The sequence below is a fragment of the Anomalospiza imberbis genome, unplaced genomic scaffold (genome assembly GCF_031753505.1).
Source record: "Anomalospiza imberbis isolate Cuckoo-Finch-1a 21T00152 unplaced genomic scaffold, ASM3175350v1 scaffold_82, whole genome shotgun sequence".
Classification (NCBI taxonomy): domain Eukaryota; kingdom Metazoa; phylum Chordata; class Aves; order Passeriformes; family Viduidae; genus Anomalospiza; species Anomalospiza imberbis.
Window position 1 is genome coordinate 299,807 of NW_027100436.1, and position 18,089 is coordinate 317,895.

General features: G+C 57.2%; 1 protein-coding gene across 1 annotated transcript; it reads left to right on the forward strand.

Annotated features, from left to right (window-relative positions):
• Positions 1-444: 444 nt before the first annotated feature.
• Positions 445-18,089, forward strand: TRAPPC14 (trafficking protein particle complex subunit 14). Its single transcript, XM_068179269.1, is given in 13 exon segments — positions 445-1,176; positions 3,543-3,638; positions 5,309-5,446; positions 5,448-5,493; positions 5,976-6,001; positions 6,003-6,063; positions 6,792-6,912; positions 7,865-8,012; positions 8,383-8,465; positions 10,020-10,180; positions 12,265-12,392; positions 15,095-15,276; positions 17,894-18,089. Coding segments are annotated over 13 exon segments (2,028 nt in total). The 5' UTR covers positions 445-495; the 3' UTR covers positions 18,051-18,089.

Sequence of the window (18,089 nt, forward strand, 5' to 3'; positions counted from 1 at the left end):
CCTCCATTTTCCCTCCCATTTTTCCATAATTATTTTCTCCATTTCCCCCCATTTTTCCTAATTTCCTCAATTCTCTCTTATTTTTTCCCATTTTCCCTCAATTTTCCCCATTTTCGCCCTATTTTCCTTCCTATTTCCCCCCATTTTTCCTTCTATTTTCCCCAATTCTTTTCTCCCTTCTTCTCCATTTTCCCTCATATTTCCCCTAATATTTTCCCTCATTTCCCCCCATTTTCTCCCTCCTATTTTTTGCATTTTTTCCTGACTTTTCCCCCATTTTCCCCTTTTATTCTTCCCATTCCCCCCAGTTTTTCCCCCCATTTTCCCTCCTATTCTCCCCCATTTCCCCTCCTATTTTCCTCCCAATTTTTCCCTACTTTCCCCCATTTTTCCCCTCATATTTTCCCCATTATTTCCCCCATTTCCCCCAACTTTTTCCCCCGGTTTTCCCTCAATTTTCCCCCCCGTCCCACCCAAATTTCCCCCGCCGCCAGCATGGAATCCCAGTGCGATTACTCCATGTACTTCCCGGCCGTTCCCTTCCCGCCGCGGGAATTCCTGGCGGGAGAATCCTCGGGCTACCGCGCGCTGCCGCGCCGCAACCACCTGTACCTGGGCGAGACCGTGCGCTTCCTGCTGGTGCTGCGCCGGAACCCCGGGAACGCCGAGAGAATTCCCGCCAACGCCGAGAGAATTCCCGCCAACGCCGAGAGAATTCCCGCCAACGCCGACAGAATTCCCGCCAACGCCGAGAGAATTCCCGCCAACGCCGACAGAATTCCCGCCAATCCTGACGGAACTCCCGCCAATCCCGAGAGAATTCCCGCCCACTCCGCCTCGAACTCCGCCCACTCCGCCTCGAACCCCGCCCACTCCGCCTCGAACTCCGCCCACTCCAGCTCAAACCCCGCCCACTCAGCCAGAAGCCCCGCCCAGTTTGGCGGGGCCAGCTCGCCCTGGGCCCAGCTGGCCTCGTCGCTGTCGGCGCTGGCCACGGTCACGTGCGGGGACAGCCGGGCGCGGCAGGAGGAGGAGGAAGAGGAGGAGGAAGAGAACGCCGGCGACGGCGGCGATTTCGGGAGCGGCCCCGAGGATTCCCGGGAGCCGCCGCTCTTCCGGGAGTGCCGCGCGCTGCTCACGCACTCCAGGGGCCCCCCGGGCTGCGCCGGCGCCGGGGTGAGCGGGGGCGAACCGGGGATCGGGGCGACCCTGGGGGTGCTGGGGTTCCGCTTTTCCGGGGATTTCCCTTTTTGGCCTCGGTTTCCCCGTTTTCCTCCTGGGATTTCCCATTTTTCCCGGTTTTCCCCCCATTTTTTCCCCGTTTTCCCCTCCATCTTTTCCCATTTTTCCTGGTTTTTCCCCCCATTTTTCCTGGGATTTCACATTTTTTTCCCCATTTTCCCTCCATCTTTTCCCATTTTTCCTTGGTTTTTCCCAGCTTTCCTGTGACTTTCCGGATTTTTTCTGGTATTTTCCATTTTTCCCGGGATTTTCCCCATTTTTTCCTGGTTTTTTCCCTGTTTTCTCCTGGGATTTCCCATTTTTCCTGGTTTTCCCCCCCATTTTTTTCCTGGGATTTCCCATTTTTTCCCCGTTTCTCCCCCCCATCTTTTCCCATTTTTCCTGGTTTTCCCCCCGTTTTCTCCTGGGATTTCCCATTTTTTTCCTGGTTTTTCCCCATTTTTTCCTGGGATTTCACATTTTTTCCACATTTTCCCTCCATCTTTTCCCATTTTTCCTTGGTTTTTCCCAGCTTTCCTGTGACTTTCCGGATTTTTTCTGGTATTTTCCATTTTTCCCCGGGATTTTCCCCTTTTTTTCCTGGTTTTCCCCCCCGTTTTTTTCCTGGGATTTCCCATTTTTTCCCCCATTTTCCCTCCATCTTTTCCCATTTTTCCTGGTTTTCCCCCCCATTTTTCCTGGGATTTCACATTTTTTCCACATTTTCCCTCCATCTTTTCCCATTTTTCCTTGGTTTTTCCCAGTTTTCCTGTGACTTTCCGGATTTTTTCTGGTATTTTCCATTTTTCCTGGGATTTTCCCATTTTTTTCCTGGTTTTTTCCCTGTTTTCTCCTGGGATTTCCCATTTTTCCTGGTTTTCCCCCCCATTTTTTCCTGGGATTTCCCATTTTTTCCCCGTTTTCCCCCCCCATCTTTTCCCATTTTTCCTGGTTTTCCCCCCCGTTTTCCTCCTGGGATTTCCCATTTTTTTCCTGGTTTTTCCCCATTTTTTCCTGGGATTTCACATTTTTTCCACATTTTCCCTCCATCTTTTCCCATTTTTCCTTGTTTTTTCCCAGCTTTCCTGTGACTTTCCGGATTTTTTCTGGTATTTTCCATTTTTTCCCGGGATTTTCCCTTTTTTTCCTGGTTTTCCCCCCGTTTTTTTCCTGGGATTTCCCATTTTTTCCTCGTTTTCCCCCCATCTTTTCCCATTTTTCCTGGTTTTCCCCCCCATTTTTCCTGGGATTACACATTTTTTCCACATTTTCCCTCATCTTTTCCCATTTTTCCTTGGTTTTTCCAGTTTTCCTGTGACTTTCCGGATTTTTTCTGGTATTTTCCATTTTTCCCGGGATTTTCCCCTTTTTTTTCCTGGTTTTTCCCTGTTTTCTCCTGGGATTTCCCATTTTTCCCTGTTTTCCCCCCCATTTTTTTCCCCATTTTCCCCCCATCTTTTCCCATTTTTCCTGGTTTTTTCCCCGTTTTCCTCCTGGGATTTCCCATTTTTTCCCTGTTTTCCCCCCATCTTTTCCCATTTTTCCTGGTTTTTTCCCCCCATTTTTCCTGGGATTTCCCATTTTTTCCCCATTTTCCCTCCATCTTTTCCCATTTTTCCTTGGTTTTTCCCAGTTTTCCTGTGACTTTCCAGATTTTTTTCTGGTATTTTCCATTTTTCCTGGGATTTTCCCTTTTTTTCCTGGTTTTTTCCCTGTTTTCCTCCTGGGATTTCCCATTTTTCCCTGTTTTCCCCTCATTTTTTCTCCATTTTCCCCCCATCTTTTCCCATTTTTCCTGGTTTTTCCCCGTTTTCTCCTGGGATTTCCCATTTTTCCTGGTTTTCCCCCCTATTTTTTCCTGGGATTTCCCATTTTTTCCCTGTTTTCCCCCCATCTTTTCCCATTTCCTGGTTTTTCCCCGTTTTCTCCTGGGATTTCCCATTTTCTTCCCCTTTTTTTTCCCCAATTTTCCCATTTTCTCTGTTTTTTTTCCCAATTTTCCCCATTTTCTCTGTTTTTTTCCCCCCATTTTTTCCCATTTTCTCTGTTTTTCCCCCCATTTTTTCCCATTTCTGGGTTTTTTCCCCCATTTTTTCCCATTTTCTCTGTGTTTTCCCCCCATTTTTTCCCATTTTTTTCTGTTTTTTTCCCCCATTTTTTCCCATTTTCTCTGGTTTTTTTTCCCCCATTTTTCCCATTTTCTCTGTTTTTTCCCCCATTTTTTCCCATTTTCTCTGTGTTTTCTCCCATTTTTTCCCATTTTCTCGGTGTTTTCTCCCATTTTTTTCCCATTTTCTCGGTGTTTTCCCCGTTTCCCCCAGCTCCCCGTGGACGATCCCATCGTCTCCCAGGATGAGGTCATTTTCCCCCTCACCGTGGCCCTGGACCGGCTCCCGCCCGGCACCGCCAAGGCCAAGGTGGGGACACCTTGGGGACACCTTGGGGACATCGGGAATGGATGGCGAGGGACTTTGGGGACACCTTGGGGACATCAGGAGTGATGGTGAGGGACTTTGGGGACACCTTGGGGACATCGGGAATGGATGGCGAGGGACTTTGGGGACACCTTGGGGACATCGGGGACACCTTGGGGACATCAGGAGTGATGGGGAGGGACTTTGGGGACACCTTGGGGACATTGGGGACATCAGGAGTGGATGGGGAGGGACTTTGGGGACACTTTGGGGATAGTTTGGGGACATTGGGGACATCAGGAGTGATGGGGAGGGACTTTGGGGACACTTTGGGGATCTTGGGGACATTGAGAGTGGATGGTGAGGGACTTTGGGGACCTTGGGGACACTTGGGGACATCGGGAATGGATGGGGAGAGACTTTGGGGACACTTTGAGGACATTTGGGGACACTTTGGGGATATCAGGAGAGGATGGGGAGGGACTGTGGGGACACTTTAGGGACATCTTGGGGACATTGGGGACATCAGGAGTGATGGGGAGGGACTGTGGGGACACCTTGGGGACATTGGGAATGGATGGGGAGGGACTTTGGGGGACACTTTAGGGACACTTGGGGACACTTTGGGAACATCAGGAGTGGATGGCAAGGGACTTTGGGGACTTTGGGGGTACTTGGGGACACTTTGGGGACATTGGGGACATCAGGAGTGATGGGGAGGGACTTTGGGGGACCTTGGGGACACTTTGGGGACACTTGGGAACATCGGTAATGGATGGGGAGGGACTTTGGGGACACTTTAGGGACACTTTGGGGACACTTGGGAACACTTTGAGGACATCGGGGACATTGGTAATGGATGGGGAGAGACTTTGGGGACACTTGGGGACACCTTGGAAACACTTTGGGGACACTGGGGACATCAGGAGTGGATGGCAAGGGACTTTGGGGACATTGGGGGTACTTGGGGACACTTTGGGAACATCAGGAGTGATGGGGAGGGACTTTGGGGACACTGTGGGGATCTTGGGAACATTGAGAGGGGATGGTGAGGGACTTTGGGGACACCTTGGGGACCTTGGGGACATCGGGAATGGATGGCGAGGGACTTTGGGGACACTTTGAGGACATTTGGGGACACTTTGGGGATATCAGGAGAGGATGGGGAGGGACTGTGGGGACACTTTAGGGACATCTTGGGGACATTGGGGACATCAGGAGTGATGGGGAGGGACTTTGGAGACACTTTGGGGATCTTGGGGACATTGAGAGTGGATGGTGAGGGACTTTGGGGACACCTTGGGGATATTGGGGACATCGGTAATGGATGGTGAGGGACTTTGGGGACACCTTGGGGACCTTGGGGACACTTTGGGGACATCAGGAGTGATGGGGAGGGACTTTGGGGACCTTGGGGACACTTTGGGGACACTTGGGGACATCGGGAATGGATGGGGAGGGACTTTGGGGACTTGAGCACTTTGAGGACACCTTGGGGACAGCTGGGGACACTTTGGGGACATTGGGAATGAGATGGGCAGGGACTTGGGGGACACCTTGGGGACAATGTGAGGACTTCGGGGACACCTTGGGGACACTGGGATGGGGAGGGGACGGCGCGGTGACCTTGGGGACACTTTGGTGACCCCGTGGTGGCCCCTTGGTGTCCCCAGATCGTGGTGACGGTGTGGCAGCGGGACACGGAGCCCCCGGAGCTGCAGGAGGGGACGGGGACAGGGCCAGGCCAGGTGACAATGACAGGGACGGGGACAGGGCCAGGGGGGTACCTGAGGCTGCTCCAGGGCCGCGCCCCCCGGCCAGGTGTTCCGCCAGCAGCACGGGGCCTTCAAGGCGCAAGGTGAGGTCCCCAAGTGTCCCCAAAGTGTCACCTCCCCCCCTCTGCTGTCCCCAAGTGTCACCTTCCCACCTCTGATGTCCCCGAGTGTCCCCAAGTGTCCCCTCAGTGCCACCCCCGGGTGTTCCGCCAGCAGCACGGGGCCTTCAAGGCGCAAGGTGAGGTCCCCAAGTGTCCCCAAAGTGTCACCTCCCCCCATCTGCTGTCCCCAAATGTTCCCAAAGTGTCCCCAAGTGTCCCCTCCCCAGTGGTGGTGTCCCCACGGGGCCTTCAAGGCGCAAGGTGAGGTCCCCAAGTGTCCCCAAAGTGTCGCCTCCCCCCATCTAGTGTCCCCAAGTGTCCCAACCCCCGCCAAGGATCTCCAAGGATTGTCCCCAACCCCGACTTGGGGACATTTTTGGTGCCACCAAGGCGGGACAAGGCCCCTTGGCCCAGCCTGGTGGCCCTGGCCGGCTGTCCCCAAGTGTCCCCTGGTGTCCCCACAGTGTCCACGCTGCTGACGGTGCTGCCACCCCCCCCGCGTCCGCTGCCGCCAGGTGACCGTGTCCGGCAAGTACCTGACCGTGCTCAAAGGTGACAGCTGGGGACATCTCGGGGGCTTGGGGACATTTGGGGAGGTTGGGGACAGCTGGGGACATCTCGGGGGCTTGGGGACATTTGGGGAGGTTGGGGACGTTTGGGGACATCGGGGGGTTGGGGACATTGGAGAGGGTGGGGGGGAAAAAAGGGGGGGAGGGTCACCCCTGATGTCCCCAATTTCCCAGATGTCCTCAATGTCCCTGATGTCCCCAATGTCCCTGATGTCCCCAGTGTCCCCAATGTCCCCAATGCCCTGGATGTCCCCAATGTCCTGGATGTCCCCAATTGTCCCCAGTGCCCTGGATGTCCCCAATGTCTTGGATGTCCCCAGTGTCCCCGTTGGCCCCAGTGCCCTGGATGTCCCCAATGCCCTGGATGTCCCCAGTGTCCCCAATGTCCCCAATGTCCTGGATGTCCCCAATGTCCCCAGTTGTCCCCAATGTCCCCAATGTCCTGGATGTCCCCAGTGCCCTGGATGTCCCCGATGTCCCCAATTGTCCCCAGTGCCCTGGATGTCCCCAATGTCCTGGATGTCCCCCAGTGTCCTGGATGTCCCCAGTGCCCTGGATGTCCCCAATGTCCTGGATGTCTCCGATGTCCCCAATGGTCCCCAGTTCCCTGGATGTCCCCAATGTCCCCGTTGGCCCCAGTTCCCTGGATGTCCCCAATGTCCTGGATGTCCCCAGTGCCCTGGATGTCCCCAATGTCCCCGTTGTCCCCAGTGCTCAACGGCAGCTCGCAGGAGGAGCTGTCCCTGTGGGACGTGCAGGTGCTGCCCAATTTCAACGCCAGTTACCTGCCCGTGATGCCCGACGGCTCCGTGCTGCTCGTGGACGACGTCTGGTGAGCACCTGGGGGACACCTGGGGGACACCTGGGGACACCTGGGGACACCATAGGGACAGCTGGGACACCTTGGGGACAGCTGGGGACATGTGGAAACACCTTGGGGACAGCTGGGGGACAGCTGGGAGCACCGTAGGAACATCTGGGGACACCTCGGGACATGTGGGGACACCTGGGGGCACCTAGGGACACTTGGGGACAGCTGGGGACGCCTCAGGCACATCAGGGACGGGAGCAGAACTTGGGGACACTTTGGGGGCGGGAGGAGAACTTGGGGACAGATTGGGAACCGTGGGGACAATGTGGGGACCCCTTGGGGATGGGAGGGGACCTTGGGGACACCATGAGGACATTTGGGACAGTGTGGGGACCTTGGGGACACCATGAAGACCTTGGGGACAGTGTGGAGACCTTGGGGACACTGTGAGGACCTTGGGGACAGTGTGGGGACCCTGGGGGCACCATGAGGACGTCGGGGACAGTGTGGGGACCTTGGGGACACCATGAGGACGTTGGGGACAGTGTGGAGACCTTGGGGACACCATGAAGACCTTGGGGACACCATGAGGACCTTGGGGACACCATGAAGACCTTGGGGACAGTGTGGAGACATTGGGGACATTGCAGGGACCTTGAGGACACCATGAGGACATTTGGGACAGTGTGGGGACCTTGGGGACACCATGAAGATCTTGGGGACATTGTGAGGACCTTGGGGACACCATGAAGACCTTGGGGACAACATGAGGACCTTGGGGACACCATGAAGACCTTGGGGACATTGCGGGGACCTTGAGGACACCATGAGGACATTTGGGACAGTGTAGGGCCCTTGGGGACACCACGAGGACCTTGGGAACGGGAGAGAACTTTGGGGACAACGTGAGGACCTTGGGGATGTGACCCGTCCCCCTGAGTGTGCCCTGAGTGTCCCCAACGTCCCCTCGCAGCCACCACTCCGGGGAGGTCCCCGTCGGGGCGTTCTGCCGCGTCCCCGGGTGCCACTCGGGGTGGCCGTGTCCCCTGAGCGCCCTGGAGGAGCAGAACTTCCTGTTCCAGCTGCAGGCGCCCGAGCGGCCGCCCCGCGACGCCAAGGAGGTGAGGGGACACCGCGGTGGCCTTGGGGACATCCAGCAAGGGCCACCAGGCTGGGCCGAGGGGCTTTGTCCCACCGTGGTGGCACCAAAAGTGTCCCCAAGTCAGGGTTGGGGACAATCCTTGGGGACAATCCTGAGGGAGTCCCTGGGGGGATGTCGGGGTGGCTTTGGGACACTTGGGGTGGCCTTGGGGACAACAGTCGAGGGTCACCAACCCCATCCAAGCCCGCCAAGATGCCACCAACCCCCCTTTGACCGTGATGTCCCCAGGCTTGGTGACGATCCCTGTTGTCCCCCTTGGCCTTGGGGACGCTGGGGACACGGAGGCCACCGCGGGTGACACTGGTGGTGACAGCGATGTCCCCAAGCAGGGCCTGGAGGTGCCGCTGGTGGCCGTGGTCCGGTGGTCGACGCCGAAGCTGCCCTTCACCAACAGCATCGTCACCCACTACCGGTGAGTGTCACCTGCTGTCACCGCGGTGTCCCCAAGGCCACCAGAACCTCCCGTGGTGCCACCACGTCGTTGTCACCTCGTTGTCACCTCATTTTCTCCATGTTCCCCCATCCAGAATGTTCTTTGGCTTCTTTCTGAACTTTCCCACGATGCCACCTCAATGTCCCCAGTGTCCCCATGATGTCCCCAAGCTCTCCTGACCTTCTTGGCTTCTTCTACGTGTGCCACCACCTCCTGTCCCCTCATCGTCCCAGTGCCACCACATCCCCGGAGCTCTCTGGGGCTCCTTCAGAGGTGTCCCTGTGATGCCACCACCATGTCCCCGATGTCCCCAAGTTCTCCAGACCCTCCTGGCTGCCCCTCCACGTGCCACCACCTCCTGTCCCATCAATGTCCCCTCATTGTCCCAGTGCCACCACATCCCCGGAGCTCCCTGGGGCTCCTTCAGCTGTGTCCCCAAGATGCCATCTCCATGTCCCCGATGTCCCCAAGCTCTCCAGACCTTCCTTGTTGCCCAGGGCCACCTCTGAATGTGCCACCACGTCATTGTCCCAGTGCCACCACATCCCCGGAGCTCCCTGGGGCTCCTTCAACCACGTCCCCGTGATGCCACCTCCATGTCCCCGATGTCCCCATGATGTCCCCAAGCTCTCCAGACCTTCCTTGTTGCCCAGGGCCACCTCTGAATGTGCCACCACGTCATTGTCCCAGTGCCACCACATCCCCGGAGCTCCCTGGGGCTCCTTCAGCCGTGTCCTCGTGATGCCACCTCCATGTCCCCATGATGTCCCCAAGCTCTCCAGACCTTCCTTGTTGCCCAGGGCCACCTCTGAATGTGCCACCACGTCATTGTCCCAGTGCCACCACATCCCCGGAGCTCCCTGGGGCTCTTTCAACCACGTCCCCGTGATGCCACCTCCATGTCCCCGATGTCCCCATGATGTCCCCAAGCTCTCCAGACCTTCCTTGTTGCCCAGGGCCACCTCTGAATGTGCCACCACGTCATTGTCCCAGTGCCACCGCATCCCCGGAGCTCCCTGGGGCTCCTTCAGCTGTGTCCCCAAGATGCCACCTCCATGTCCCCGATGTCCCCAAGCTCTCCTGACCTTCCTTGTTGCCCAGGGCCACCTCTGAATGTGCCACCATGTCATTGTCCCAGTGCCACCACATCCCCGGAGCTCCCTGGGGCTCCTTCAGCCGTGTCCTCGTGATGCCACCACCATGTTCCCGATGTCCCCATGATGTCCCCAAGCTCTCCAGACCTTCCTTGTTGCCCAGGGCCACCTCTGAATGTGCCACCACATCATTGTCCCAGTGCCACCACATCCCCGGAGCTCCCTGGGGCTCCTTCAACCACGTCCCCGTGATGCCACCTCCATGTCCCCGATGTCCCCATGATGTCCCCAAGCTCTCCAGACCTTCCTTGTTGCCCAGGGCCACCTCTGAATGTGCCACCATGTCATTGTCCCAGTGCCACCACATCCCCGGAGCTCCCTGGGGCTCCTTCAACCACGTCCCCGTGATGCCACCACCATGTCCCTGCTGTCCCCTCAGGCTGCCGAGCATCCGGCTGGAGCGGCCGCGCTTCGTGATGACGGCCACCTGCGAGTCGCCCGTGGTGGCCCTGCAGCGCTTCACCGTCACCTACACCCTGCTCAACGACCTGCAGGACTTCCTGGCCGTCAGGCTGGTCTGGACACCCGAGGCCACCGCCGGTGGGGACACCTGGGGACACTTGGGGACATCGAGGGGATTGGGGACGTTGGGGGCATCGGGGACGTGGTGGTGGCACCATGGGGATGGGGATAAAGGAGACAGGGAGGGGACACGGGGACAAGGAGAGGACCCCAAGTCACAGCGCTCCCAAAATCCCCCAAAAAAATCCCCCCCAAAAAAATCCCCCAAAAAGCCCCCCAGAAAAAAACCCCAAAATTCCCCCCAAAAAAATCCCCCAAAAAAATCCCCCAAAAATCGACAGAAAGCCCCCCAGAAAAAAACCCCCAAAATTCCCCCCAAAAAAATCCCCCCCAAAAAAAATCCCCCAAAAATCGACAAAAAGCCCCCCAGAAAAAAACCCCAAAATTCCCCCCAAAAAAATCCCCCCAAAAAATCCCCCCAAAAATCGACAGAAAGCCCCCCAGAAAAAAAAAAACCAAAATTCCCCAAAAGAAAATCCCCCAAAAAAATCCCCCCAAAAAATCCCCAGAAAAATCCCCAAAAAAATCGACATAAAGCCCCCAGAAAAAAAACCCAAAATTCCCCCAAAAAACCCCAAAAAAACCTAAAAATAACCCCAAAAAATCCCAAAAGACCCCCCAAAATCCTGCAAAATTTCCCAAAAAAATCTTTTAAAAATCTCCAAAAAAATCCCCAAAAACGCTAAAAAAACCTCCAAAATATCCCCCGAAATTAAAAAAAATCTCAAAAATACTCCAAACCCCCCCCCAAAAAACCCCCAAAAATCCCCAAAAAATCCCAAAAAAATCCCAAAAAATCTCAAAAAATCCCCCAAAATTCCCAAAAAAAAATCTCAAAAACCCTTAAAAAAATCCCCAAAAAATCTTTTAAAATCCCCAAAAATTCCCCACAAATTCCCTAAAAAATCTCAAAAAATTCCCTAAAAAATCTCAAAAATTCCCCAAAAATTCCCTAAAAAAATCTCCAAAATTCCCCAAAAATATCCCCAAAAAACCCCCAAAAAACCCCCAAAATTCCTCAAAAAATCCCAAAAATTCCCCAAAAAATCCCCAATAATTCCCCAGAAAATCCCAAAAAATCCCCAAAAATTCCTCCAAAAATCCCCCAAAAAACACAAAAAATTCTCTAAAAATTCCCAAAAATTCCCCAAAATTCCCCAAAAAAATCCCCAAAAATTCCCTAAAAAATCTCAAAAATTCCCCAAAAAATCCCCAAAAAATCCCCAAAAATTCTTCCAAAAATCCCCAAAAAATCCCCAAAAAATCCCCAAAAATCCCCAAAAAATCCCCAAAAATTCCCTAAAAATTCTCATAAATTCCCTAAAATTCCCAAAAAAATCCCAAAAATTCCCCCAAAAATTCCCCCAAAAATCCCCCAAAAAACACAAAAAATTCCCTAAAAATTCTCAAAAATTCCCCAAAAAATCCCCAAAAATTCCCTAAAAAATCTCATAAATTCCCCAAAATTCCCAAAAAAAACCCCAAAAATTCCCCAAAAAATTCCTCCAAAAATCCCCCAGAAAACACAAAAAATTCCCTAGAAATTCTCAAAAATTCCCCAAAAATCCCAAAAAATCCCCAAAAAATTCCCTAAAAAATCTCAAAAATTCCCCAAAAAATCCCCAAAAATTCCCTGAAAATTCTCATAAATTCCCTAAAATTCCCAAAAAAAACCCCAAAAATTCCCTAAAAAATCCCCAAAAAATTCTTCCAAAAATCCCCAAAATTCCCCAAAAAAACCCCAAAAATTCCCCAAAAATCCCCAAAAATTCCCCAAAAAATCCCCAAAAAATTCCTCCAAAATTCCCCAAAATTCCCCAAAAAATCCCCAAAAAATCCCCAAAAATTCTTCCAAAAATCCCCAAAAAATCCCCAAAAAATTCCTCCAAAAATCCCCCAAAAATCCCCAAAAATTCTCCAAAAAAACCCAAAAAAACCCCAAAAATTCCCCAAAAAATTTCCCAAGAAATCCCCTAAAAAATCTTTAAAAATCCCCAAAAATTCCCTAAAAAAAACCCCAAAAATTCCCTAAAAAATCCCCCCAAATCCCCCAAAATCCCCCAATCGCGCACGCCCGACGAGCGCGGACGGTGGCCCCGCAGGGAAGGCGCGCGGCTCGCTGGACTCCGTGGTTTGCCACACGCCGCTCACCAACCTGGGCTACTCCCGCAAGGGCAGCGCCCGCACCTTCCGCGTGGCCTTCCAGGCGCTGCGGGCCGGCCTCTTCGAGGTCAGTGCCACCCCCCGGTGCCACCTGTGCCACCCCGGTGCCACCTGTGCCACTCCCGGTGTCACCTGTGCCACTCCCGGTGCCACCTGTGCCACCCCAGTGCCACCCCTGTCCCAGTTATCCCATTTCCAGTGTTCCCAGTTTCCCCGGTATCCCCATTCCAGTCCATTCCTGGTCACCTGTGCCACCCCCGGTGTCACCTGTGCCACCCCAGTATCACCTGTGCCACCCCTGTGTCACCTGTGTCACCCCAGTGCCACCCCTGTCCTCGTTATCCCATTCCCAGTGTTCCCAGTGTTCCCAGTATCCCCATTCCAGGCGCTGCGGGCCGGCCTCTTCGAGGTCAGTGCCACCCCCGGTGCCACCTGTGCCACCCCTGTGCCACCTGTGCCACCCCTGTGTCACCTGTGCCACCCCGGTGTCACCTGTGCCACCCCTGTGTCACCTGTGCCACCCCAGTGCCACCCCTGTCCCAGTTATCCCATTCCCAGTGTTCCCAGTTTCCCCGGTATCCCCATTCCAGTCCATTCCTGGTCACCTGTGCCACCCCTGTGTCACCTGTGCCACCCCCGGTGCCACCTGTGCCACCCATGTCCCCGTTATCCCCCTCGTTATCCCATTCCCAGTGTTCCCAGTGTTCCCAGTATCCCCATTCCAGGCGCTGCGGGCCGGCCTCTTCAAGGTCAGTGCCACCCCAGTGTCACCTGTGCCACCCCCGGTGCCACCTGTGCCACCCCTGTCCTCGTTATCCCATTCCCAGTGTTCCCAGTATCCCCAGTATCCCCATTCCAGGCGCTGCGGGCCGGCCTCTTCGAGGTCAGTGCCACCCCCGGTGCCACCTGTGCCACCCCTGTGTCACCTGTGCCACCCCCGGTGCCACCTGTGCCACCCCTGTGTCACCCCTGTCCCCGTTATCCCATTCCCAGTGTTCCCAGTATCCCCATTCCAGGCGCTGCGGGCCGGCCTCTTTGAGGTCAGTGCCACCCCCGGTGCCACCTGTGCCACCCCTGTGTCACCTGTGCCACCCCTGTGCCACCCCTGTCCCAGTTATCCCATTTCCAGTGTTCCCAGTTTCCCCGGTATCCCCATTCCAGTCCATTCCTGGTCACCTGTGCCACCCCCGGTGTCACCTGTGCCACCCCAGTGCCACCTGTGCCACCCCAGTGCCACCCCTGTCCTCGTTATCCCATTCCCAGTGTTCCCAGTATCCCCATTCCAGGCGCTGCGGGCCGGCCTCTTCGAGGTCAGTGCCACCCCCGGTGCCACCTGTGCCACCCCAGTGCCACCTGTGCCACCCCTGTGTCACCTGTGCCACCCCAGTGCCACCTGTGCCACCCCTGTGTCACCTGTGTCACCTGTGCCACCTCTGTCCCCGTTATCCCCCTCGTTATCCCATTCCCAGTGTTCCCAGTATCCCCAGTATCCCCATTCCAGGCGCTGCGGGCCGGCCTCTTCGAGGTCAGTGCCACCCCCGGTGCCACCTGTGCCACCCCGGTGTCACCTGTGCCACCCCTGTGTCACCTGTGGCACCCCAGTGTCACCTGTGCCACTCCCGGTGCCACCCCTGTCCTCGTTATCCCATTCCCAGTGTTCCCAGTATCCCCATTCCAGGCGCTGCGGGCCGGCCTCTTCGAGGTCAGTGCCACCCCTGTGTCACCTGTGCCACTCCCGGTGTCACCTGTGCCACCCGGTGCCACCTGTGCCACCCCTGTGTCACCTGTGCCACCCCCGGTGCCACCTGTGCCACCCCTGTGTCACCTGTGCCACCCCAGTGCCACCTGTGCCACCCCCGGTGCCACCTGTGCCACCCCTGTGTCACCTGTGCCACCCCCGGTGCCACCTGTGCCACCCCAGTGCCACCCCTGTCCTCGTTATCCCATTCCCAGTGTTCCCAGTTTCCCCAGTATCCCCATTCCAGTCCATTCCTGGTCACCTGTGCCACCCCCGGTGTCACCTGTGTCACCCCGGTGCCACCCGTGCCCATCCCAGTGCCACCCGTGCCCATCCCAGTGCCCTCCCAGTGCTCCCAGTGCCCCAAAATCCCCTCCCAGTAACTCCCAGTATCCCCAAAACTCCTTCCCAGTACATCCCAGTACATCCCAGGACCCCAATGCTCCCTCCCAGTGCCCCAAATCCCCTCCCAGTGCCCCCCAGTGGCTCCCAGTGCCCCCAAATCCCCTCCCAGTGCCCCAGAATCCCCTCCCAGTGCCCCCAAATCCCCTCCCAGTCCCCCCCAGTGGCTCCCAGTGCCTCCCAGTATCCCCAGAACTCCCTCCCAGTGCCTCCCAGTACCCCTGGATCTCCTTCCAGTGCCCCAAATCCCCCCCAAATCCCCTCCCAGTGCCCCCAAATCCCCTCCCAGTGCCCCAGAATCCCCTCCTAGTCCCCCCCAGTGGCTCCCAGTATCCCCAGAACGCCCTCCCAGTACCTCCCAGTGCCCCCAAATCCCCTCCCAGTGCCCCCCAGTAGCTCCCAATATCCCCAGAACGCCCTCCCAGTCCCTCCCAGTGCCTCCCAGTGCCCCCAAATCCCCTCCCAGTGCCCCCAAATCCCCCCCAGGCTCCCTCCCAGTGCCTCCCAGTGCCTCCCAGTGCCCCCAAATCCCCTCCCCGTGCCCCAAATCCCCTCCCCGTGCCCCAAATCCCCCCAGGCTCCCTCCCAGTGGCTCCCAGTGGCTCCCAGTAAGCCCCAGTGTGTCCCAGCTGTCGCAGCACATGAAGCTGAAGCTGCAGTTCACGGCCAGCGTGAGCAGCGCCCCGCCCGAGGCGCGCCCGGTGTCGCGCAAGAGCAGCCCCAGTTCCCCGGCCGTGCGGGAGCTGGTGGCCGGACTGGGCCGCTCCCAGTCCTTCTCCCACCAGCAGCCGGCCCGCAGCCACCTCATGAGGTACTGGGAGCGACTGGGAGGGACTGGGAGCAACTGGGAGGGACTGGGAGCAACTGGGAGGGACTGGGAGCAACTGGGGAAGGACTGGGAGCAACTGGGAGGGACTGGGAGCAGGATTTGGGGCACTGGGAGCAACTGGGAGCGGCTGGGATGAGGATTTGGGGGACTGGGAGGGACTGGGAGCAATTGGGAGGGGACTGGGAGCAACTGGGGAGGGACTGGGAGCAACTGGCAAGGGACTGGGAGCAGGATTTGGGGCACTGGGAGCGACTGGGAGCAACTGGGAAGGGACTGGGAGCAACTGGGAAGGGACCGGGATGAGGATTTGGGGCACTGGGAGGGACTGGGAGCAACTGGGAGGGGACTGGGATGAGGATTTGGGGCACTGGGAGCTTCTGGGAGCAACTGGGAAGGGACTGGGAGCAACTGGGAAGGGACTGGGATGAGGATTTGGGGCACTGGGAGGGACTGGGAGCAACTGGGAGGGGACTGGGATGAGGATTTGGGGCACTGGGAGGGACTGGGAGCAACTGGGAGGGGACTGGGATGAGGATTTGGGGGACTGGGAGGGACTGGGAGTAACTGGGAAGGGACCGGGAGGGACTGGGATGTGACAAAGGGACACTGGGGATGACACAGGGAGGTGCCACCACTGCCTTGGGTGCCACGGGTGACACTTTGGGTGACCCGAGAGTGACACAGGTGACACTGAGGTGGCACGGAGGGGACACAGGAACACTGTAGGTGACACAGGTGACACTGAGGTGACACAGGTGACACTGAGGTGACACTGAGGTGACACTGAGGTGACACAGGTGGCACGGAGGTGACAGCAGTGTCCCTGTGCCCAGGTCTGGCAGTGTCATGGAGCGCAGGGCCATCACCCCGGGGTGACACAGGGGGTGACATAGCGACACTGGAGGTGACACAGGGACACTGAGGTGACACACAGGTGACACTGAGGTGACACACAGGTGACACTGAGGTGACACTGAGGTGGCACGGAGGTGACAGCAGTGTCCCTGTGCCCAGGTCTGGCAGCGTCATGGAGCGCAGGGCCATCACCCCAGGGTGACACAGGGGGTGACACAGGGGGTGACACAGGGACACTGTAGGTGACACAGGTGACACAGGGACACTGAGATGACACTGAGGTGACACAGGTGACACTGAGGTGGCACGGAGGTGACAGCAGTGTCCCTGTGCGCAGGTCTGGCAGTGTCATGGAGCGCAGGGCCATCACCCCAGGGTGACACGGGGTGACACAGGGACACTGAGGTGACACTGAGGTGGCACAGGTGACACAGGTGACACGGAGGTGACAGCAGTGTCCCTGTGCGCAGGTCTGGCAGCGTCATGGAGCGCAGGGCCATCACCCCAGGGTGACACAGGGGGTGACACGGGTGACACTGTAGGTGACACACAGGTGACACGGAGGTGGCACAGGTGACACGGAGGTGACAGCAGTGTCCCTGTGCCCAGGTCTGGCAGCGTCATGGAGCGCAGGGCCATCGCCCCGGGGTGACACAGGGGGTGACACAGGGGGTGACACAGGGACACTGTAGGTGACACAGGGACACTGTAGGTGACACAGGGACACTGGAGGTGACACACAGGTGACACTGAGGTGACAGCAGTGTCCCTGTGCGCAGGTCTGGCAGTGTCATGGAGCGCAGGGCCATCACCCTGGGGTGACACAGGGGGTGACACAGGGGGTGACACAGGTGACACTGAGGTGACACAGGTGACACTGAGGTGACACAGGTGACACAGGTGACACTGAGGTGACACAGGTGACACGGAGGTGACAGCAGTGTCCCTGTGCGCAGGTCTGGCAGCGTCATGGAGCGCAGGGCCATCACGCCTGGGTGACACAGGGGGTGACACAGGGACACTGTAGGTGACACAGGTGACACGGAGGTGACACAGGTGACACGGAGGTGACAGCAGTGTCCCTGTGCCCAGGTCTGGCAGCGTCATGGAGCGCAGGGCCATCGCCCCGGGGTGACACAGGGGGTGACACAGGGGGTGACACAGGGACACTGTAGGTGACACAGGGACACTGTAGGTGACACAGGTGACACTGAGGTGACACTGAGGTGACACAGGTGACACTGAGGTGGCACGGAGGTGACAGCAGTGTCCCTGTGCGCAGGTCTGGCAGTGTCATGGAGCGCAGGGCCATCACCCCGGGGTGACACAGGGGGTGACACAGGGACACTGGAGATGACATAGGTGACACTGAGGTGACACTGAGGTGGCACAGGTGACACTGAGGTGGCACGGAGGTGACAGCAGTGTCCCTGTGCGCAGGTCTGGCAGCGTCATGGAGCGCAGGGCCATCACCCCAGGGTGACACAGGGGGTGACACAGGGACACTGTAGGTGACATAGGTGACACTGAGGTGACAGAGGTGACACTGAGGTGACACTGAGGTGACACTGAGGTGGCACGGAGGTGACAGCAGTGTCCCTGTGCGCAGGTCTGGCAGCGTCATGGAGCGCAGGGCCATCACCCCAGGGTGACACAGGGGGTGACACAGGGACACTGAGGTGACACTGAGGTGGCACAGGTGACACAGGTGACACGGAGGTGACAGCAGTGTCCCTGTGCGCAGGTCTGGCAGCGTCATGGAGCGCAGGGCCATCACGCCCCCCGTGGGGTCCCCCGTGGGACGTCCCCTGTACCTGCCCGCGGGTGACAAAGCCGTGCTGGCCCTGGACAAGATCGCCAAGAGGGAGTGCAAGGTGCTCGTGGTGCCACCCGTCAAGTGACAGCGTGGGGACAGCGCGGGGACAGCGCGGGGACGGGGA